The 24,916-nt window shown below is 44.1% G+C and overlaps 1 protein-coding gene across 1 annotated transcript in view; it reads left to right on the top strand.

Annotated features, from left to right (window-relative positions):
- The window catches only part of ZMAT4 (zinc finger matrin-type 4), a 292,877-nt gene extending 287,223 nt beyond the window's left edge, over positions 1-5,654 (top strand). The window contains exon 6 of the mRNA XM_055567020.1: positions 4,079-5,654. Coding sequence (XP_055422995.1) covers positions 4,079-4,094 — 16 coding nt within the window. The 3' untranslated portion in view covers positions 4,095-5,654. The remainder of the gene's footprint in view (positions 1-4,078) is intronic.
- Positions 5,655-24,916: the final 19,262 nt, after the last annotated feature.

A 24,916-nucleotide genomic window follows, 5' to 3' on the forward strand; every position in this document is an offset into this window, starting at 1 on the left:
GGGAACCTAGGGTTAGTATGATTGCAGTGTGAGGAGACAGCAGGGTGGTTGCAAAACTTACCAGATAGAAGATGGTGCAGTGTCAAGGTCCATAAATAGGGCAGGGGCAGCGGATGCAGAGCAAATAACCCTTGGGAGAGCGAAACGAAGCCAGTCAGATTTACGGTTGATTGGTTATGGGGTGCGGGAGAGGAAGAAACAGGTCAGGAAAAACTCTTGAATTTCTACTGTGGATTCAAGTTAGAAAATGTAGGGAAAGAAAGACTAGAGATTGCTGATGTTCGATTATGGAAATATAATTCAATCTGGTTTATTGTCACTGTCTTAATACCTCAGGCAAAGATAGCAAGCCCTTGGAAGTCCTTTTAGGCACAGGCAGTGGGTTGAATAAGTTCAAAGTCAGCGACTGTCTGGAAACGTGTCTGTGGAAGATTTTGGAACATAACTCCTCATCTGATGGATCCTGGGCATATCATTTCAGATAAGACACGGCTTAGAGCTTCATGGTTCATGTCACTGCTAACTGCTGCCTGGCTGTCAGAAACTGGGCTTAATCAGAACTGAGGATGTTCTGTTTTGCTATTTGATTGGTTTATCAAACTGTAAATTCAACCTGGGGGTAATGATTCATTTCATTTTCCCTTACTCACCACTTTAAACGCACTTGGTCTGAACGCTTTCTCTACTTCTCTCTGTCACCTTGATAATATCTAAGAAAACTGTGTACATTTCTGGTCATTTTCAATGGTGAGAACAGTTTAATTTCAGCATTTAAGACTCCTTTTCAGGTATTAAGTCTTTATCAGACAGCATTACACTTCTGTCTCACAGCCCATTCAGAGCATCCTTACTCTCCGGACCTGTCAGGTCAGATGGGTAAACAGGGTGATTAGTGGAAAGAAAAGCTTTTTACCAACTGGCCCTGCACATGTGACTCTTCTCTGAGTGGGACTTTGAAATCCAAGACCTGTTTTTAAGGCCATCCCATCTCTTTTTAGGGCTTCCCTGGTGGCTCAGACAGCAAAGAAACCACCTGCAGTATAGGAGACTTGATTTTGATCCCTGGGTCAGGAAGATCCGTTGGAGCAAGGAATGGCAACCCACTCCAGTATTCTGGCCCAGAGAATCCTACGGACAGAGGAGCCTGGTGGGCTACAGTCCATGGGGTCGCAAAGAGTTGGGCACGAGTGACTAAGCATGCATGTACACGTCCCTTTTGGGGGCAAGAACTCCAACAGGACTGGGGATCGTGGAAGCCACACTGTGTACTGATGTGGAAACTTCTCTTGAAAATCAGAGATACCCATCACAAATTGTTTTAAGCTTTTCTCATTGCATTCTAAAATCCCAAGAAAAGTCCCAGTAACCTTTAATTACAGGGTCTTATTTTTTAGATAATGAAAGAAAAGATCACATTGTCATCATTTTTACCATGATACAAGTCGAAAATAAAGTGAGTTCTGTTTGACTGGTATGAATACAATGCAACTGAAATTGTCTCTTCAAACAGAATCACATTGAAGACTGAAAACAAAGACCATCCCTGACCACAAATGGAAGCAATGCACTGAATTCTTTTTTTTTTCTCCTATGCCTTTCTTCAATTTTCTATTTAAGGAAATTTCTGAAAATACATGAATTATGCAGCTTATCTCTCAGATGAGAAAAAATTTTCTTCTTGGATTGGATGGCTGCATATTTATTAATAGCAGTAAAATTTTCCATGTTCTTTTGTATCAGATGGGATGCTGACTAAACTACGAAGGAGGCTTTCCAGCAATAATAACAGTAACGGCTGAATAATTATAAAAGCTGTATGGAATTGGAAGGCATTTTAATTTGTCATTACTTCTGTGTGTTTAGGAAGGATCTGAATAATTATTCTGCCCATAAAAAAGAAGAGTGCACTATTTTTCCTCATTATGGGATTATGTTCTTAGTATAACACTTTTACTATAAGTTTAAAAAAAAAATGAAAAACCAAAACCTCTCTTGTGGTTTCTTCTGAACGATATAATCAGGATTGAAGTCTGCTCAGCTAGGAATATATTTGGTCTTCTTACTATTATGTGGACATACTGCACTTCAAACTCATTTTCATTTGAAAAGTGTTCATCTTTGCAGTTTTTAAAAATGCGATTATACTTGTTTGCTTAGTGAGAACTTCCAACCTCTATGTCACATTAATTCAGGAAGATGACAAGAACTGTAGAATTTCCTTAGGTCATGACCAGATGGTAGCAGATGCTGAATGTGAGATTCTAAAACAGGCTCTTTCTTTTTATAACAACTATTAAAAAGCATCTGTGGTTACCAGGGTCATTCCAAGGCAAAATTTCAAGCTACCCCCCCACCCTCAAATGCAAGTAGTCTCCATTTTCTTTTGGTCTACATTATCCCAAGAGCATTTAATTCTTATTCAGATCCTAAGAATATTCTATGACAACACTGTTTTTTGGAAAATAAAATTTCAAGATATGCTGTGTGCTTCTAGGTGAGTAGAAGAATTTTCCTTTGTGGTGTGTGTGTTTTCATTTATCAGATTTCTGCTAAGATATTTAGATCTCAGTGTTGAACAGGAAAATCTATGCAATGATTCTGACCTACTCTAGCACATTGTCTAGCATCTAAGAGTCGGACACAACTGGGCAACTTCACTTTCACTTTTCACTTTCATGCACTGGAGAAGGAAATGGCAACCCACTCCGGTGTTCTTGCCTGGAGAATCCCAGGGACGGGGGAGCCTGGTAGGCTGTCATCTATGGGGTCGCACAGAGTCGGACACGACTGAAGTGACTTAGCAGAACTTAGCAGCACATTGTCACCCTCAGTCCTAAAGTATAGCCTTAGGGTAAATGGAGATTGTTAAAAGATACGACTCGGCAGGCTGATTGCAGACAGAAGAAACCTTCTTCAGTGTAAGAAAAATCCCTTTCACGTCTTGTCAACAAGCTCTTTCCACCTTTGATTTTGATCTTTCCCAGGATTCGACTCCCTGCCTTGGCAGCTGATGGCTGTTCTGGTAACTTAGCCAAATTTAGTCTCACTGCTCTCACCTTTAAAATGGGGAGAAATGACATTCACGTTAAAGGTGGTTGAGGGGATTACATTATAACGTAAAATTAGTGTGGGCTTCCCTGATGTGTTCCCTGGTGGCTCAGAGGATAAAGCATCTGCCTGCCATGTGGGAGACCTGCGTTTGATCCCTGGGTTGGGAAGATCCCCTGGAGAAGGAAATGGCAACCCACTCCAGTATTCTTGCCTGGAGAATTCCATGGACAGAGGAGCCTGGCAGGCTACAGTCCATGGGGTTGCAAAGAGTCAGACACGACTGAGCGAGTTCACTTCACTTCCTGATGGGCCAGGGTTTAAGACTCTGGGCTTCTACTGTAGGCGGTGTGGGGTTCCACCCCTAGCTCCGGAAGTTCCACATGCTGCCCCCACCAATGCAGCTAATAACAATAATAATAATAAATGTGGAAATTTTGTCACGTGGTAGGAATGTAATATATGGAGGCATCTTTTTACCACAAAGAACAAAGACTAAAAACCTGTTTAAAAGTTGGTTATCTATTTGCTTTCAATCAATACTTTTTGAGAGCAAGACCAGAAGCAATGTTTTCCTATTTAACTGAAAATTCCAAATGAACTGAGAAGAGCACTTGTAATTCTTTGAAATCTAAATGCTATAAAATTATTCTTTCCTCCCAAAAGGAGGGCTTTGCAATGAGTGAAACCTGAATCTTACGGATGGGTATTTGCAATACACCGTACATAAGATTCAACTTATTATTTTCATTTTCACAAGAACTTTCAGAATGAATTTGGTGTCTGGTTTGCCAAAGTAGAAATAGAGTTTTTCTTGTGCATACACAGAGGTGACATTGGTAATTGAATTAAGATATACACAGCTTATTGAAAACTTCAACAATTCATTCTATCGATTCATCCTTACTTTAATTTGATGGCTAAAGTGGTGTCGGGGGTGGGAAGAGCTTGAGAGAGAGGGTGGGTGGGGAGAAGATTGAAATATGTAATTATGAAAGCAGATAAAATGGTGTTTCCTTCTGTCTTACAGCCTGAAGAATAAGTAGTAAGAACATCAATCAAGAGATGAGGAAAGAAGTCAGGATTTTCTGCCTTGGAGAAATGCTTACCAACCACCAGAGGAAGATCTGTTCACGAACAATGAACATTTCTCATGAGGATTCAGATTAACATAGGACTAATCTTAGTTTTGGGGAATGAATGAGCTTCCTTTCTTTCTATTTTTTTTTTTAATTTTGTGGTAAGCTATGATATGTGGATGGATTTTGGAAAAATTCTTTCCTGATAATATATTTAGCACATGTTCTACATCATAATCCTATAGCAAACAGCAGGAGCATCATTCAAACTTAAAGACAGTGGGGAAAAAAAATCTCAGTTTCCAATTTATTCTCAGATTTCTTCACCATGTAATTATTCTGTTAACTCCTTGCTGGTGGAAATGCAAACCACGTCTATCAAGAAATAAACTTTATTTTTTCATCGTGTTGAACACAATTGGTGGCAATGTGCACAGAACCTGACCACTATTAGTAGAAGTTATATAATGGACACAAATTCTCATTTCGCCTTCAAAAATACGAGCCAGCTTTGCCATCCGATCAAGAATAAGGACGGTAAATCAAGGAGAAATCCTCCTTTTCTTTTTTCCTGATCATTCAAAGAACAGTTTCTCAAGGTTAAGCCAAGTCCTCTTTTGCAAGCTGCCAAAATAATAGCTTAGGAAAAGAATTAGTTTGCCTGCATGATGATCCTCTTAGGCAAAAATGTCTTAATAGCAGTTGACCTCGATGAAACGTTTTCCCAAAGGCATTCACGAAAAGAACGATCAGCCCCAGAATGAGAGGAAAATAAAAGAATGTTTTCTTATGAAGTTGGCCTGAATTGTGGACGTTCGTGTAGGGCAAGGAGGATCTGGAAAGAAATGAGGGAATTCTGCACAAATAACCACCTTGGACATTGAGGTCACCTGTTCCTGTCTTTGTCACTCAAGTCCTCTTGCTGAGCTGAGATTCAGCCACTCTGGAGAGAATGGCACTGGCCAGTATGGCAGACTGGAAAACCGTTCCTCTCTGAAGGGGGATGTGTCTGAGGTTGAAATCTCTAGGTTGAAATCTTCTGCACGGCAACTGGATTTGTAGTCCTGCAGGCTCACCGCAAAGCTGGGCATTTACACTCTAGTCTGAATGCTTCTTAGAGCCCTGACTGGGGTTGCCCTTTGTACATTGTGACCACAGGGGGTTGGTCTCCCCATGTCAGGGTTTTCTGGGTGTCTGTGATTTTTCCACAGAGACCTAAGGTGGTTACAACTCGGGGAGCAATAAATGAAGTGACTTATGGATGCACAGTGTCTTTATGGAGGTGTTTGCAATTTGGCCCTGTTCTCTTGAGAAGGGTCCACTCAGGAGAGAGCAGGCTTGTCAGTTTCTGTGACTTCAGAGAGAGCCAGCCCCGCCAGTCTCACCAGCCACGGTCCGTCCCGTGGGAAGGAAGGAAGCTTTGATAGGAAGAATATATTTTTCTGTTTTGGAAAGCACACCACAGAGCTACAAACTTCCCATGATGACTTTTCTTTGAATGTGTAAAATAAAGCTTTCTTTGTCAAGTCTGCTGTAAAATAAGCACTAAGTAAAAAAGACAGAGAAAAAAAAAATCTTTGTTTCTGTTTGTGTTTATAGTGTTTTTTTTTATTATTGTTGTTAATAACAATATAGACACACCGATGAATTTAAATCTCTTTTGCTTTTCAGAGAGGCTGTGCCAAACTCTTTATAGATATCAGATTATTTTAGAATTCCTTATCTAGATACCATGGCTCTTTGGTAATCTGTCAAGTCCAAGTAAACACCCTACCGGAGGGCTTGTGGTTTGTTTTCAAATTTCTTTATTTCTGTCCATGCAAATAAAAGGAATGATCATTCCTGTGTACCATGGAGGTGACATATTCTGCGATGGATGTGATTTCTATTTGGGGAAGTGTTGAATGGGAGCGTCTCAGCTAGGGAAGCTAGAGGCTTATTGCTTTTGTCTCTTATTGGGTGGGAATGGTTCTTTTTGTTTAATTAGGTAGTTTCTTACCTTCCAATTTCATGAGGAATGATGGGATTGAGATGTAAGGGAAGAATTTCAGATAGCCATACAAATTCTGGTGGAAAGGATGAGCCCCTGCAGACCTACTGCTCTGGAAGGACCATCTGATTACAGGGGAGATTCCAGGAGACAGAAGAGTCCAAAAATTTCCCTTAAAATCTCCATTCAGGGAACCAAGGGAGAACCCTATCTGTTTGAAAGAGTGAGAGTATCCAAATCGTCAGTATTCAAAGTACTGGCACCAATCCATAATACTTGTAGCAGTATCAACTAGACCAACCAACTGCTGCCCATTTGGAGTTGACCCCCATGAGGGAAAAACGCTTTGGAGTTAACACACAAGCCTCAGTGTTCAGTCGCATCTGACTCTTTGTTACCCCATGGACTGCAGCCCTCCAGGCTTCTCTGTCCATAGGGATTCTCCAGGCAAGAATACTGGAGTGGGTTGCCATGCCCTCCTCCAAAGGATCTTCCAGACCCAGCAATCAACCCACATCTCCTGCATTGGCAGGCAGATTCTACCACTGAGCCACTGGGGAAGCCCCAACACACAAGGCTAATTGTGTGCTTATATTAGAGGAATATTTTTATATTTAAAAGGATACTCACTAAGTAGCTGAAATAGTCTATGGTGTCTCAGAGAGAGGAAATCTACAGTACTGGCCATGCAGTGCACTTTCTTTGCAAAGAGTTTTTCTTTTTTAGGTACAGAGGAAAACTTCAGGCTGGCTTCTGGGCCATTGGCCACAAATGCCATGGGAATGAGACTCAAGTTAACGAGTTTTCATTATACATAGTCTCCCCAGGCAGGCACACTCATAAATATGATGATAAAGCAATCTGCTAAGTAGAGAGGACTCCAGTGATCCCTCTGGCTGATAAAAGTAGTAATAAAACTTATCTGTAGTTGCTTGACTACAAAAACCAATAGAATTTGTTTTCCTTTTACCTCTTAGATGACATATAAACATACATGGGATCTATAGGAGCCTTTATACCTTTCTAGGGCTTCCTTCATATCTCAGTTGGTAAAGAATCCACCTGCAATGCAGGAGACCCCAGTTTGATTCCTGGGTTTGGGAAGATCTGTTGGAGAAGGGATAGGCTACCCACTCCAGTATTCTTGGGCTTCCCTGGTGGCTCAGCTGGTAAAGAATCTGCCTGCAACGTGGGAGACCTGGGTCGATCCCTGGGTTGGGAAGATCCCCTGGAGAAGGAAAAGGCTACGCACTCCAGTATTTTGGCCTGGAAAATTCCATGGACTGTATAGTCTGTGGGGTCACAAAGAGTCGTACACGACTGAGTGAGTTTCACTTCACTTGACTTCTACCTTTCTTTTGACGTGAGGTTATTAGAGCCATCAGACCAGGAGGAGAAGAACATGTGATAGCTTTTCTTACTTCCACTGGGAAATTTGAATCCTGGGGTAAGTGGGAGGCAGGGAGGGTGTCACACACCTCTTCTAAGGCTGGCCTTTGAGTGGGGAGTTTCTGACAGGTCACATGAACACAGAATATTGGAACTCCAATAAGAAAACCTTTCTAAACTCTCAGGTGGAGCTTCCCTGGTGGCTCAGTGGTAAAGAATCCACCTGTCAATGCAGGGGATATGGGTTCAGTCCCTGGGTCAGAAAGATCCCCTGGGGAAGGGAATGGCAACCCACTCCAGTATTCTTCTTGCCTGGGAAACCCCATGGACAGAGGAGCCTGGTGGGCTACAGTCCACAGGCTTGCAAAGAGTCAGACATGACTTAGTGACTAAACGGCACCAACAAAACGGTCAGGTAATAAAATCACTACTCTTTCTGTCTTCCATCCAAGCTATATAATCTTTGTTTGATCAGCTCGTACAAAGAACTGATGACTGTTCTTTCGTGACCGGAATAAGAAGGTTCCTATCAGCATACGATTTTGGGGATGGAATTTTTTTTTCTTCTCTGGTGTCTTACCTAATGTATTCATCCTAAAGTCATGCTGAACTACTTCATAGGTTTATGGTGTGGATTAGCTAATTAATACATGTCAAGTGCTCACAAATACAAATCTCTGGGTTAAATGCTGCCTGAGCTTTCTACTTTAAGATATGCACGTCTGAACTATCTGGTTATTTTATTGTTATCTTTATGTTGATAAATTTAACTTGAAATTTCATGTGTAAATATTTTGATGTGAAATGAAATTCTGAGAGTCTCAGCATATGGACTAAGGGTGTGTTCTAAGTCGCTTCAGTCTGGTCTGACTCTTTGTGACCCCATGGACTGTAGCCCACCAGGCTCCTCTGTCCATGGGATTCTCCAGGCAAGAATACTGGAGTGGGTTGCCATTCCCTTCTCCAGGAGATCTTCCCACCCAGGGATCAAACCTGAATCTCTTAAGTCTCTTGCATTGGAAGGCAGGTTCTTTACCACTAGCGCCACCTGGGAAGCCCATGGACTCAGGATATCTAACTCAAATCCGGCAAATGTAGTCCATATAGAAACGCAAAGCATCTAGACGCAAACACAAAATGCTTCCTTAAGCAGATTTTAAAGCAGGTGTTCTCCAAGGTAGGAAGGAGGGGAGGTCAACACTCATTTTAAAGAGTATAATAAGTCATTTTGCATTATAATAGGTTTTTTTTTTTTTCCTTTTCTGTTTTGGCTTTGCTGTCCTGCGTGTGGGATCTTAGCTCCTTGACCAGGGATGGAACCCATGTCCCCTGTAGTGGAAGCCCAGAGTCTTAACCACTGGACTACCAGGGAAGTCCCTGTGTTATAACAGCTTAAATGCTTGGAGAAGGAAATGGCAACCCACTCACTCCAGTATTCTTGCCTGGGAAACCCCATGGACAGAGGAACCTGGTGGGCTACAGTCCATGTGGTCACCAAGAGTCAGACACGACTTGGTGACTAGACCACACATTTTTAAAATTTCGATTTATATGACATCTTCTTAAATTTCATTTTTTTTGTTTTGTTGCTAATGAAATAAAATTGATTTTTTGTATAATGAAAAAAAAAATGCCCAAAATAGCCAGTGATTTATATTTAAAAATTAATTAGAATAAGGTGAAGTTTATACCTACATAATGTAACCCTGATTCCTCCCCATGCTGCGTTAAAGAGGGAAGAGTCATGGCCGGTCCATATACTTCTGAACGTCTGCAAGAGTCTGGGCGGGGGAGCGTCTGCCTTGGCTTCTCTTTTTCTAGAAAAATGGTGCACATTGGTTGTTTTTTCTTTAAAAAGTATATAGCCTAAGAGAAAGGAAAGGAATTAAAACCAAACAGCTTCTCAGTAATGCCATTTGAAGGCTCTATGGCAACTAGTTAAAAAGAAATTTTCCTGCTGGGTCTACTCAGCTGCCATTTTCCCCACATGATTAATTGCTCCTTAGTCACCATTCTGAGGAGCAGTTTTATTAGTTAATTTCAAATGCCTCAACTTTGTTAGCAATTCATTCTGACCTTTAAAAACCACATTCTATACTCTTCAAATTATATGAGTGAAGGAAAAAAAATAATATATTCTCTGTCCCCCTACATCCAACTATCATGAACATGTTACACTGTGAAGAGCACTCCAAGTATCCTTCTGTGCCAAACTGACACGCCAACAGAGACTGAAGTCCATGCTCAAGTTCTCTCATTCCCCAAGTGGCCACCAGGATCAGTAAGGGCTGATTCAGTTTCACGACGTTGAAGAAGTGTACAGTGTAGTGCATTTGGCTGTAAATTTAGTCAGTTTTTTTAATTAAAGGGGAAAAGTGAAATTGCTATTAATAATAATGGATTCCCCTATTGCATCCTGGCAATTCTGAGAATTCAGTGCATTTTTCTACCTGACTTTAAAAAAGATTAAAAGTCTGACCATAAAACCACAAATGATGGGCCAGGAAAGGTTTCCTTGCAGTGGCCAACTCAGTGACCAAGTGTTCTACTTTAAAATCAGGCTGTCATTGTCTGTCCTCATGTTGCTGGATATTGTCTTCACAGCTGGATCGAGTGTTAATTGGTATCCATAACAGCAGCAGTACCGGCGGTTTCACCGTTCAGACTCCAAAGAGTTGCTGCGTTGGGTCAACCTTGTGTCCCGTCAGTTTACTGCTCTGGCTGTAAATAGTCCGAAGAAGCTCAGAATGGAAAGATGAGATTGGCTCCCCTGATATGAATTCCAAGATCATCAATGCTGCATATGTGTAAGCAAGGTAGTAAGGATGTTTTTCTCTCTTGTCAAAAAGATCATCTCTCTTTTAAAAAACATTTTGTGTGAGTATAATTGCTAACACAATGTTGTGTTAGTTTCTGCTGTACAGCAAAGTGGATCAGCTATACATACACATATACCCCCTTGTTTTTGGATTTCCTTCCCATTGAGGTCACCACAGAGCGTTAAGTAGAAGTCTGTGCTTACGGTAGGTTCTCATTAGTTGACTGTTTTATACATATAGTGTGTATGTAATACGCCAAACCCAGTCTTTCAATTCATCCTACCCCTGCTTCCCCTTGATGTGTCATCCATGTGTTCTCTACATCTGTATCTCTATTTCTGCTTTGCAAAAAGCTTCATCTCTAACATTTTTGTAGATTCCACATTAATTTTTTTTAATATAAAATGGAGAGCCAACAAGGACCTACTGTGTAGCACAGGGAACTCTGTTCAATATTATGGAACAAAAGGAAAAAGAACTTGAAAAAGAATAGACACATGTATATGTATAACTAAATCACTTTTCTGTATACCCGAAACTAATGCAGTATTGTGAATCAACTATACTTCAACATAAAATAAAAAGTTTTTTAACAAATAATCTCTTTGGCTGAGCTTGAGACTAATGGAAAGAAGGACAGTCATACTACAAGGAAGTCAGTCTGCAGCAACTCTTAGAACTGTCAAAGCCTTTGGAAGACCACATCCATGAGAGAAAAGACATCCTCTGGCCTCCAGGTGTCCACAGTCAGTTGGAAGAGCGTTCATAAATGGTTTGAGTTTTCCTTCCCTTTTTCTCCCACATTCATTCTTCCTTTCTCTTGCTGGATCTCCTTTGCAGCTTTCCTATTGATTGGCTACAAGGACCACATATTCAGAACTTCTCAGTGGTGTGTCCTTTTCTCCAGCCCTCTTGCTTAACTAGAGCATGTTGCTGTTAAAGTAATTAACAACAGGAAAATATAGTCAGGGCATGGAGAATACTTGGCATTTTGGAGACACATTTTTTAAAAGCCAACAGGTTTCTACTTCTGACTCGGTATCTTTTTTAAAGGCTCTGTCTTCATTATCTTGTTCCTTACCACTTATTTTAAAGTCAATTACAAGCTCATCACCTACTTCTTTATATAAGCTACCATCTCTCAGTGTTCTTTAGTTGTAGAGTTTAATTGTGATGAACACTATTCTGGAATCCTTTACAAGCTACCCATGGAGGTTTATAATAACCTGAGTGTTCCACACCTGGGGGATTCTGCCAGCCATTTACTTCTTTGATGGCATTGTAATGCAAATGAACTAGTTTTTTTAATTTCAGTCACTCACTAGTTCAGAATCTGCCCATCTTCCCAGGTGAGTGGTAAGCTTCTCTCTGGGTGGATATAGACTCAGTCCTTATCCAGTAACACATGTCTTGGTTACTCTAAAGCCTGATCGCTGCAGGTGTTGTAAAGACAGAGCACAATTCCTACTTCTAGGAAATATCTGATGTTATCTGGCTTGTTGCTAGGATTTGAAGAGAACAAACCAGCTTTTCTTTGCAATCACTCTTCTTTCGCCAAAGCTCTATTCTCTGAGAATAGAGATGGGTACCTCTAGGAGGTGAAAACCAAAACCTGTTTACCTTTTTTTTTTCTTAAACCCTGGCAATCCAGTTTACAGCAAAGACTAAAAGAGTTGTATGGGTTCTGTGCATATATCAATTTAATAATTATTTACTGAATAAAAAGTTCCAAACCAAGGGGATACTATAAAGGAAATGATGGAGGAGTTAAAAAATAACTTGAATTTAGAATATGGTTCTGCCGTTTATTTGCTCTATGATCTTGGGCAAGTTATGGAAGTTTTCTGAGCTTCAGTTTCTCACTATTTAAGGCGAGATGAGTGATACTTTAGGTGGCGCTAGTGGTAAAGATCCTTCCTGCCAATGCAGGAGACATAAGAAACACAGATTCTATCCAGGGGTCCGAAGTTCCTCTGGAGAAGGAAACGCCTGAGCTCACACACTCAGTGAGACTTTTATTAAAGAATTATAGCATTTAAACCAATTAGCTATATGCATTTCTTCTTCTCTCCTCTTTTCTATCATCCAACTAGCTAATAATTGTTTGATGTAAAATAGAACCATTCAGTGTAAGAGTTGGAAGAAGCCATTAAGAGGATCTTGCTCCTCTTTTTCATTTTGATCATTCTTGTTTTTAAAAATACATGATGATTTAGAACCCTATATAGAAGGATGTGGCTAGTATAACTCCAACAGGAAATAGCTTCCCAGAAGAGCAAAGATTAAAGCTTTCCATAAGCTGTCCGTATGAATTCCCAAGAGGCACCTTTATCTGTCTCCGACTGCCTCCCCCCAGCCCCCAACCCCAGGCTCAAGCATCTTTACCAGCCACCTGTCCCCACAAGCATCTATGTCAGTAACTCTGCCTGCCTGTTGGGCTTTTCCTTGTTTCCAGAACCCACACTTGCAGCTAGCAAGAAGTGCTTGTGATAGGTTTGACTCTAACACAGAGAGATGAGACAGCCGCCTACTCAACATTATTTTCATAGGTGGAGCTGAGCTTAGCAGATGTTTTTATATAGCATTTGTCTATAGAATACATGCGTGCATGTCCATAAATATGAATCTGCTACAACATGACCTATTCATTTCTAAACTTTTTTTTCCCTTTTTTTTGATATGACAAAGGATGAATAGCACAGCTGTGGATTATTCCCCTTTGTTCCTTTGTCTCATGAGAGGAGTCATTTGACTGTAACAATGAAGCTGGATTTATGACTGCCAGTCTGAGTGGTAATAAATGTCAGGCAGACATTGCTGAATCGTAAACTTTGTGCAGTTGAGTCTAACCCACTGCATCAATCACGACACGTTAGCCCCCAACTCCAGGAAGCTGACTACACGTGGACATGAGATCAAAGGACCCAGCTCTCTAAATATGTCTGCCCTTTGGCACCCTAAATTTTCATTATTAGCTGGCTAAAGTTCCCTATACTTTTGCCCAGAAATCCTCCCTCTGGTTCAGAGTCACACCATGGATGCTGGAGAAACATGGCCAGCACCCTCATCACTGGGAAATGAGTGCATTCTCGTGGGGCTGGAGCTGGATTACATCTGCCCAGGCTTGTTCGGGGCACAGTTGGTTTAGGGGTCCCATCTGACCCAGTCCTCGAGCCAGTGAGAGCACTGCTTGGCAATCAGTGAGGTTTGGGTGTGTATGGTAGCCTTCTACCTAGAGCCTGATGGACTCGAGCTTTTCAAAGTAAATATCCCGACAATATCAGGCTTCCGTCTCTCTGGACAGTCCTAGACACGTGGCCAGCTGCTGACTGCTCTCCTCGATCCTCATTCCTGGAGCTTGATTCTGACATCGAGGTTGTGTTGATTTCACCAGCTCCCTCAATTTTGATGACGTGAACTACTGACCCCTCCATTGAAGATGGGGTCCTCCTCTCTTGCTTTGTTCTCTGCACCAACCATCTTTAGCTTGCAACCCTCTTCCTGCTTTTCTTCTCACCATCAGTGAATGGGGCAGCAATAATCCTGACAATGGGGTGGAGGGGGGGTTGGGGAAGGAGCCATGCATGGCTCTGGTTTGCACACATTTTTAAAAATACACTTGGTTTCACTGGTTCAATGATCTGAGGCTAAATACTTAACAGAAACAATCATGAATTTAGTTTGAAGCTCTATGAATTAGGAGGCATTGAGGTGCCAGAAGGGAGTTGAAAAGTAGGAAATTTAGGAGTTTTAACCAGACTCTGTCAGAAGAGAAATTGGGGTTTTTATAAGACAAACCAATTTCTTCTCTCTAAGCCCAGATTTCTTGGGTAAAACAGGAGGGTAGTTATGGACAAGATGGTCTCAGTTACCATGTAAAATAGGAAGTCGATGGAATAATAAAGAAAGTGATGATGCATTTTACTGTGGTACACTGTGATGAAGTAATACCTCCCACATTAAGGTTATTTGGGGGTTCAGGAATGTGAATTAAAGCAACTCAGAAAAATTTATATGAGCAGATCACAGGAAGCTAACACTGGATGCCACCTGCATCCCAAATGAAGTTTGCAATTACTATGCCCACAATATTACACAATCAAGCTCCCCCCCACAAAAAAAAAGATGTCCAGAGGGGATTCTGGCATTTTATTCCTCGCACTCGGCAGTGACAGGAGAATGCCTCGGTGTTATCACCATTCACCTCTTTGACGACACGGCTCCCACTCACAGCTTCAATATTTTCAAGATCCTGCAATTGTCCACGGAGAAGGCGATGGCAACCCACTCCAGTACTCTTGCCTGGAAAATCCCATGGATGGATGAGCCTGGTGGGCTGCAGTCCATGGGGTCGCTAAGAGTTGGACACGACTGAGCGACTTCACTTTCACTTTTCACTTTCATGCATTGGAGAAGGAAATGGCAACCCACTCCAGTGTTCTTGCCTGGAGAATCCCAGGGACGGGGAAGCCTGGTGTGCTGCTGTCTATGGGGTCGCACAGAGTCGGACACGACTGAAGTGACTTAGCAGCAGCAGCAATTGTCCAAGGCATCGCAGGTCTCAGATGACAGGGAGGAAGCACTTTCATCTTTGTTTTTCAGGCAAGGCTTTACTGGGACCCCTGCTTCAGTGGGGCGGGGGGAGGGGGTGTGGAGGTGGAGGGCAAGAACAAACAGCAGGTCCCCTTGCTTGCTCACCTAACTACATAGGTCAAACAATTCAGCGATAACAGAGGAAAGAGCATTGACTCTGAGATCAAATCACCATGGATCTTAGGAGGAAATGTAACAAGGCAGCACCCAGCCAGGGTGAGGGTCTGCAGACTGTTCTGCAGCCTCCCTGTCATCGAACACTCAGGTGTGCAGCCCCCATCGTCATTGTCAAGAGTCAGCCCATGACCACCTGCCAGGGTCCAAACACAATGTTCTGTTACTGCCCCCGGGCCTGAGTCAGAAGGAAACAGCAGCCCGGCAGCCAGAGCCTTGGGAAAGGAAGGAGGCGGCATCCGGCACCTGGTTTTAGGCGACCTAGAAAACCTCTGTCTGAGAAACAGAAGAGGCAGGATGCTCATTTCTCACATCCATCAGGAGCAGCAGGGAGGCAGGGAGAGCGGGGCAGGGGGGCTGTCCACCCCCGGGGGCACGGTGCCCAGTGGCTTCCAGTCTCTGGCTCCCCTGGCTCCATCCCCTTGGAAGCAGGGCTGATTATTGAGAGATGGAAATCATCGCTGTCTGCTGCCATAGAGAACGCCTCCGGGTGCTGGAAGGGACAAAGGGAACAATGGGGTCCAGACTTTGGAACCCAGCCCACGGAAGACAAGAATCGCTAGGGTAATAACACCAGACCCACGTGGCTGGAATGCTCTCTGCAGGGACATTTTCTTGTGTAATCATGGTTGTTAGGATGGAGGATGTAAATAACAGGGTGAGTTTAAATTGAATATTTGACAACACTGAGCGTGCAGGGAATTTTTACTTTAAAAAAAGAAGAAGAAGAAGAAGAGAGAGAGAGCTTTATTTAAATGGAAGGCCGGCAAAGGCTTCAAACAACCCCCTTGTATCACTTAGGAGAAGAGCCTTTTCCTCCGTTCCTCACAGTCAGAAATGACAGGTGCTGTCTCCTATGTAGGGGGAAGAAAAAGTCCCAGGGAAGAGGATGCTTTAGGTGATTACTTAAGCCAATTTGCTTCCAAAATGACAAGATTGGCAAACTGCCCACTTGCACATTGGCATATCAAATGATAATGATGTTCCCCAGGAAGATTAAAGCACTGTATTGGTTTCTACTTCCTGGGCTGAGAGAGGAGAGGGAGAGGGAAGGTCTGGCTCCTGCAAAAAGGCTGTAGCTAAGTTCTAGGTCTCCAGACAGGGGAGGAAAAGCACAGGGATGGGAAAATAGAATTCAGGCAAAATCAAGGCTTAAGAGGGATTTCCCTTCCAATGGTTAAAACTCCATACTTCCACTGTTGAGGGGGTGGGGTTCAATCCCTGGTCTGGGAACCACGATCCCATATGCCAAAACCCCATCTCCAAAAAGAGAAAAAAAAAACAACAAAACAAAAACAAAACAAAACTAACATATATCCAAAGCTTTCACAGGGAACTCAGTTCATGGTTATGTGGCAGCCTGGATGGGAGACGAATTTGGACGATGGACACAGCGTCTGTATGGCTTGGTCGCTTCGCTGTACACCTGAAACTATCTCATCGTTAATCAGCTATACTCCAACACGAAATGAAAAGTTAAAGGAAATCAGGGCTTCAGAAGGCAAGGGAATGTGAGTTTTCAGAAATTTCTTTAGCCATGTGATACTAGGCTAAAGATGGAAATGGAGCTTTCTCGGGGTCAGCTACACGGGGACAGGTCCACAGTCTGCACAGCGCCCTGGGTCGTTCCCTGAGGCACCTCAGCCACGAGGCTATAGCAGCGCAGGCGTCGGTGTGTTAATTCCAGGTCTGCCACCAACCCCGAGAGTCCCGGAGAGGCCTTCTGCGTTCTTGCTCATCCATTGCGGGCTGGAAGTCCATCTCAGCCCACGCTGAGTCCTGTTCTCTGGCAGTATTGGTGTTAGAACAGCAAAGGGAGTCCCCTCCCGCCTCCTGCTGCCCCTTCTCTGCAAAACAAATCGAGAGGGATGGCTCACCTGCCCATGGCTTTCTGCCTCTGGGGCACACACCGTCTTCGTACAAGCCCTTTTAGAAAATGAGACGGGGAGGGAGTTACCTGGCCGCGGACCACTGCTGGCCTGCAAGGGAACCCTCCCTGGGGCACGCCACCCTGTCACATCTCAGGCCCGTTCCATGGCTGGCACCCAGGGATCCCTGTGCTCTGTGTCAACCCGGCTGAGGAAGTAGCTGAACTGGGGCAGAGACCCAAAAGATTGATCAGACAGCCAGCCAGGGATCAGACAGAAAGACTCGCTCAGCTGAACATCACGCCATTTTCAGACAATCGTCCAAACTAGGGTGTCGTTTGGAAAAGCGTTCCTATCTGGTGACAGGGTAGGAACACAGATTTGTGGCAAAGACCAAGCGGCCAGTCAGAAGCTGCCAGGGAGAGGCTGGAAAGAGGGGGGCTGGCTCCCAGCCATCCAGGTGAAAAGCACATCAATTGTCCAGGCAACAGTGATGAGCTGTCTGGGGTTGGCCCTGGCTCGCTCAGCTGGCCATGCAGGGCCTTCTGCTCCCGCTGCTGGCCCACACTGAGCAGGAGCCCCAGGCCGGGCTGAGAGCCGAGAAAGGACATGGACGTGGAGATGATGCAAAGTCAAAGGCAGAACGAAGCGTGAAGCGAAGAACCCCAGGGGAAGTGCCCACAGGCAGCACGCAGAGAGCAGGCCAGCGGAGCCAAGGGCAGGGCTGCACAGAAGGGACCCAGCTTCCAGAGCATCCATGCCATCGACCAGAGAGAGGGTAGGATGCTGCTCCAACCTTATTTCAGGTTTCTCTACATGTTCCTGCTTAGTTCTGCTCCGAGGATGTCAACGCCCTCTGCCCACAGCTGCTGGGAACAGTAAATGGCCAGATTTCTGCACCAGCCCATTTCTGGGGGGCGGTCAGCTTAGCCACAGTGCTCAGAAGCCAAGGCACGTGGGCAAGGCAGGTCTTGCTTCGGTGGGCACCAGGCCGCTGGTAAGCATCACCCTAGTAAGGGACCGCCTCCGGGAATCAAGACAGCAGAGGGGAACAAATGGATAAGGGTCGCCTGTAGTGCCAACTTAGGGTCTTTTGTCCACTTGCAAATCAACATTGACAGATAGACCTGCTATGTGGGTAACAGCCTGTGCTGTTGTAGGTCTTATTTCAGCGCATTTCAGAAGCTAAACATACAGGACAGACACGCTCGCACAGGTTAAGGAGAAAGCTGTGTTTAACTGTCACGGACTTAAAGCTCTAATTAGAACTGCATTTTGCTAATTACATAATTGGTATTTAAATCAATATACCTAGAGAAATGTAACTGCTTATTGTACTGAGGGACCAACAGAGCTGTGTTAGAGAAACATGATGCTCTCAAACACATAAACAGAAGGCTTTCCATCTGATGAAAGACCAAGGTGTTCTGTTCACACAAACACACACACACACACACAACTTGTCATGTTCCTTTACTCTGATAGTTTGTGAAGTATTCCAGGCTGGTTCAAGCCATCAATAGGGGTCAGGATCTTACGGCTTTACCTCTTTGGGGGGGACTATCTGCTCCCTTTCCTTGTAAAAACCTTCCACTCCCCCCTCCAAAAAAATCTTGGGAAATAGATGGAGTCAAGTCACTCTGTGGGGTGGAGCGATGAGTTAGCTCTTTACACATTTGCAGAAAGGTATAGATCATCCACGGGCTCTTGCAATGAGGACAGTCTGTTAAATATAGTAACTTTGGAAAAAGAAGATTAGATAGACCTCATTAATCCTCCTCTACAAGTAAGCTGAAATGACTTCTGTGAGAGGCTAATGGCAGAAAACAAGTTATTTGCACCCTTGTGCTCGTGGAGTGATTGTCATCTTGGAATCGGGACAGTCTCACACATGGGATGCAGAGGGAAGACGGTGAGAAGTAATTAACAAAACCGTGGCTAACACATGCCTATTGATTTTGGTCAGAGTCTCTTCTGGATGGACTGAGACTCTGTCATACGGAGTGAAGTAAGTCAGAAAGAGAAAAACAATATTGTCTATTAATGCATACATTTGGAATCCCAGGTGACTCAGTGGTGCAGAGCCTGCCTACCAATGCAGGAGACACAGGAGATGCAGGTTTGGTCGCTGGGTCAGGAGGAGCCCCTGGAGAAGGAAATGGCAACCCACTCCAGTATTCTTGCCTGGAGAATTCCACAGAGAGAGGAGACTGGTGGGCTACAGTCCATGGGGTTGCAAAGAGTCAGACACAATGGAGCACCTGAGCACATGGAATCTAGAAAAATGGTATAGATTAACTAACTTGCAAAGCAGAGCTAGAGATGCAGATGTATGGGCACCAAGGAGAGTAGTGAATGAATTAGGAGACTGGGATTGATGTATATATACTACTGATACTATGCATTAATGTAAAATAGATAACTAATGAGAACCTACTCTGTAGTACAGGGAAATCTTCTCAATACTCTGTGGTGACGTAAATGGGAAGGGAATCCAGAAAAGAGGCTGATTCACTTTGCTGTACAGCAGAAACTAACACAACATTGTAAGCCAACTATACTCATTTTGTTGTGTAGTTGCTAAGTCATGTCCGACTCTTTTACCATCCCTTGGACTGTAGCCTGCCAGGGTCCTCTGTCCATAGGATTCCCCAGGGAAGAATACTGGAGTGGGTCACTATTTCCTTCCCCAGAGGATCTTCCTGACCCAGGGATTGAACCCCCAGGTGGTACTAGTGGTAAAGAACCCGTCTGCCAATGCAGGAGACACAGGAGACCTGGATTCGATCCCTGAGTTGGGAAGATCTCCTGGAAAAGGAAATGGCTACCCACTCCAGTATCTTTGCCTGGAGAATCCCATGGACAGAGGAGCTTGGCAGGCTACAGTCCATAGGGTCACAAAGAGTTAGACACAACTGAAGCAACTTAGCATGCATGCTCCTGAATTGGCAGGTAGATTCTTTACCATGGAGCCTCTATGCTCATACAAAAATTAATTAAAAAAATGAATCGGAGGGAAGGGGAGGCTTACTGGCAAACATGTGTTCATGTAGTGGGTGTAGCATCCTTCTCTAAAACCAGGCCCTGTGACATCTCTTCTCCCTTATAGCTGTAGAACTTGGAATGTGTACCAGCCCAACTGAGTGAAATGAGGCAAAGAAAGGTAGAGAACTCACCTGAAATCCTAGCTGACTAGGGGCAGAATTAGGGTCAGAACCTGGGCTTCCCAGGTGGCACTAGTGTTAAAGAACCTGCCTGCCAATGCAGAAGACATAAGAGACACTGGTTCGATCCTGGGTCAGGAAGATTCCCTGGAAAAGGGAATGGCAACCTACTCCAGTACTCTTGTCTGGAGATTTCCATGGACAGAGGAGCCTGGCAGGAGTCCATGGGGTCGCCAAGAGTCAGACACTACTTAGCAACTTAGGAGGTCTGGGCAGTGATGACAGCTAGGGCGGACACAGCAGAGACTCCAGATCAGAGCCTCACTCTTTGCCAAGTCAGGCCCCCTGAAGCCCTGGTGCACCCTGGGGTTTGAGAACTCTGAAAACAAGCCCCAAAGAGAAACCCAGACTCTAGGAGGCTCTGAATTGCTTATAATCCCTAACTGATGAGAGGGCTTAACCTGCAGCCTCAGGTATATGCCCAACAAAAAGGGGAGACCACCCTTCACAACTGGACATGAGTAGACTTTTTCCCTGATGAATTCCCCAGGAGAACTAGTCAGTTACCATCGGCCTTAAGCCAGTGGACCACAGGGATTGGGCTCCCACATGTGGTGTTCTGAGGTCCCCTCCCCCATCTGCCCTGCTTCTCTGTGACCCTGGCAGTTTCCTGAGCTGACCCCATGGAGGCCAATGGTGCTTGCGGTCAATCACTTCTCCGCATGTTTCCAGGTTATCACTGATACACAATGCGCTCTTTCAGAATCCTTGTGACAGTCCAATGACTCATTTTCACAAACACAAGGACACTCAGTATTCATCACTTTAAAAAGCCCACTGTTAGGGACTCCCCTGGTGGTCCAGGGAAGAAAATAAGACTCTGTGTGAGTAAGACTCAGCACCCTCAATGCGGGAAGCCCAGGTTCGATACTTGGTCAGGGATCCACATGCATGACACAAAGATCCCATGAGCCTCAATTAAGACCCGGAGCAGACTAAGTATATAAATATTTTTTAAAATCCACTTTTAGTTTATTCATGCATTATGTTTACTTCCCCCCCAGTGTCTAACCCACTGTCTCATCTTACTGGTGTTTTCAATACCTTCTCCTCGAATGAGGCACTGACTTGTTGAGCCTAATGATGTCTGTAAGACACTTCCATGCAAAGTCAAAATATAACCAAACCGGCCAAACAACCGATCCAAGACAATGTCTGGGCTACAGTGTATGAATAGCAGGCAGCTTCTTTTAATAGCAACCCGGATGGATGCCCTTTTGCTCTGGACTACAGCCGTGCTTGTGATGGACATTATTATTTGATAGCTTGTAAGCAGGAGAGCATCCATAACTGAGTAGTAACAAGCACTAAACAGCCCCTGAGCTATTTCCTAGAGGTTTAAAGGGTGAGAAAGGCCATTCCACTCTGGGGCCAGGGTCCCTCCAACAGGTATGGCATACGTCCTTAAAACCCTCAGTCTTGCATTTACTTGAGCCCTGCAACCAGCCAGAGGACACGAGGTCAGAACAGCAGTGCCCTCCACCCCTCCGTCCTCAGTTAAGCCCTCCTCCTGTGGGCCTCTCAGGCTTCCTGGTCATCTCTGCTACCCTCTCCAGTGTGGGATCTGGAGGAGAGGAGGGCATACGCCTTACCAGGCATCTGAAAGAAGGCCAGCTCTTGCCTTTACTCCTGCCAATCACTCTGTTTGGGGCAGATTTCAAAGAATGACCCCAGCTCTTTCCACTTTTTTAAATTCTCATCTGTCATTTGCACTTGAAAAGCTTCACCCCTGTACTCTTACCTAAGATTGGACCCTTAGATGTCCATATCTGTCAAGTAGGTATAATAACACCTATTTTAAAGGAGAGTGATGAAGATTCCATAAGATACTATTTGTAAATGTGCTTGAAAGTGAAAGTGAAGTCACTCAGTCATGTTCGACTCTGTGACCCCGTGGACTGTAGCCTACCAAGCTCCTCCGTCCATGGGATTCTTCAGGCAAGAATACTGGAGTGGGTTGCCATTTCCTTCTCCAGGGGATCTTCCCAACCCAGGGATCGAACCCGGGTTTCCTGCATTGGAGGCCGACGCTTTAACCTCTGAGCCACCAGGGAAGCCCATACCTTTCTACCCAAAGTATTTCAAAATGGTTTTGGGTGTATGTGTCACAGTTATTATATATTTATCATGTTTTGTATTTCTAACATCATGAACTAAGCTTCCTTAATTGGGTTAATATTTTATAGTTTATTGTCTATTGTGAACATTGGGCTTCCCCGATGGCTCAGCAGATAAAGAATCTGCCTGCAATGTGGGGGACACAGGAAAATCGGGTTTGATGGCTGAGTCTGGAAGATCCCCTGGAGAAGGAAATGGCAACCCACTCCATATTCTTGCCTGAGAAATCCCATGGACAGAGGAGCCTGGCGGGCTACAGCCCACAGGGTCACAAAGAGTCGGACACGACTGAACACTGGGTACATTGTTAAGGTTACCCCTTATTCCTACTTTTATTTTTCATTTACCTGTTCTGTTTCTGCTCACCCTGCCTCATCCCACCCATCAGCCCTGACAGCTTTCTGTGTCATTTATCTAGATGTGTGTCTTGTCAAAAACATACTACTAACTGGGCTTGTGTTTTTGTTTGTTTTGCTTTATTTCTTTAATCTTTGACTTTGTATCTTACCAGGAGAATTAAACCATTACATATTTTGGCTTTTCAAAAAATTCAGTCTGAAATCACTTTGCTCTGCATTTTATGTATTTCCTTTGTGTTCTCTGAATTGTATGGACAGTATTTCCTTTCTCCTACTCACTTGTAATTTAAATAAAATTTAAATTCCATAATGGTTATCTTTAAGTTTTTCTAAGCATATATTCAAGGCTATTATTTCCTTAATTCTTATTTTTTTAAAGATTTTTTTGATGTGGACTATTTTTAAAGTCCTTATTGAATTTGTTACAATATTGTTTTTGCCTTATGTTTTAGTCTTTTGGCTGGGAGGTATACGAGATCTTAGCTCGCTGAGTAGGGATCCAACCTGCACCCCCTTCATTGGAAGGCAAATTCTTAACCACTGGACCACCAAAGTCTGTATTTCCTTACTTCTTGATGCAAAAACGTCAATTCCTCCTAATATGGCTTTAGAGAAATCAGCACGGTTTAAGTCAAGATCGCCCCATCCTCTTGGTCCCTCCAAGGAAACCCCACTGTGAAGGCTCCTCAGTTGTGTTCTGAGACCTCATGGAGAGGAGGAATATTAGTCCAGTCTGATTTTGTATTAGCAAGAGTTTAAACACATAGATTTTGTTAGTTTGTGTTTTCATGTATCAAGAAGTTGAGAGGTGGTCTGTCCAGGACTAGTACAGCTGTCCAAGGATATTTGTAAGATTCCAGATGACTGTCCTTCTCTAACTTTGTCCTTGTGCTTCTGGCCTGACTTTTGACCTTGGGATGCAAAGATCAATAAGGCACATTTCTTGCTCTCAGAGTAACAGGTACAAAATAAGCCACAGAGTCTTTGACACTGTTCTTCTGGAATCTGGGCTGGTATTGGCAATGAGAATATGGCAGAAGTGATGAGGTGCCAGATTTGGGTCCAGTCCTCAGAGATCAGTGGTTTCTGGGTCCTTTCTCTCACGGAGCCCTGGGTCACCATGCAGGAAGTCTGACTCTGCTGAGCGGACCGCAGGGAGAACAGGAGGTTGCATGGGGTAGATGAAGCGCCTGGCTGAGCCCTGCCTTTCAGTTACCCCCACATAGTGCAGATGTGTGACTGGGACTCTCTGGACTTGCTGGACCAGACCAGTCGCCAGCTGCCTGCTACCAGGTGACCCCAGGGACACCGTGTACAGCAAACCACCTGTGCAGCCCTGTCTGAATTCTTGACCCATCATATCGCCAGGTGAAATGATCATTTCAAGTAACTTAGTATTGGGATAATTTTCTACACAGAAATAAATCAACAACAGAGATAGGTATGCAAACACACAAGTCTAAAACAATATGAGAGGGCGACTGCAGCTGCTTAGCAGAACAGAGTTCAGTGGTGAATCAAACAGCTGTCATAATAGGCACCCCTTTCTAACTAACAAAATGTCTAAAAATATAAATATATGTATACTGTTGAACAACACAGGTTTGAACTGCCAGGTCCACTTATACACAGATTTTGTTCAGTAAATACCAACTAAGATACCTGTGGTTGGTTGAATCCCCAGAGGCAGAAGAACCCTGGATACATAAGTCACAAGCACAAAAGTTACACCTGGCTTTTCGACTGCACCCCTAACCTTCACATTGTTCAAGGTTCAGGTATTTTTTTTTTAATTTTCATTTATTTCTGTAATTATCAGTCAGCCCTCTTCCCATGGCAGGTGGTAGAGTGCCTGCATGCTCGGTGGTGTCTGACTCTTTGGGACCCCATGGACCGTGGTCCCCCCAGGCTCCTCTGCCCATGAATTTCTCCCAGCAAGAATACTGGAGTGGGTTGCCATTTCCTCCTCCAGGGAACCTTCCCGACCGAGGAATCAAACCCATATCTGCGTCTCCTGCATTGGCAGGAGGATTCTTCACCACTGAGCCACCTGGGAGGTAGGAATCTAATTCAAATCCACATGAGCAAAATAGACTGAGAAGACGAAATTCCAGGGTAGCACCCAGAGGCCCAGGGAAGCAGCAGGTCCAGGCTGCAGGGACCGCCCTCCCCTGGGTCCCAGCTGCCTTCATCTGGATCCTTCTCTGCTTGCTGCCCATTCAGAATTGCTCTCTCCATGGGGATGAGGGGGGAGG

Source organism: Bubalus kerabau, chromosome 2 (assembly GCF_029407905.1).
Source record: "Bubalus kerabau isolate K-KA32 ecotype Philippines breed swamp buffalo chromosome 2, PCC_UOA_SB_1v2, whole genome shotgun sequence".
NCBI lineage: Eukaryota > Metazoa > Chordata > Mammalia > Artiodactyla > Bovidae > Bubalus > Bubalus kerabau.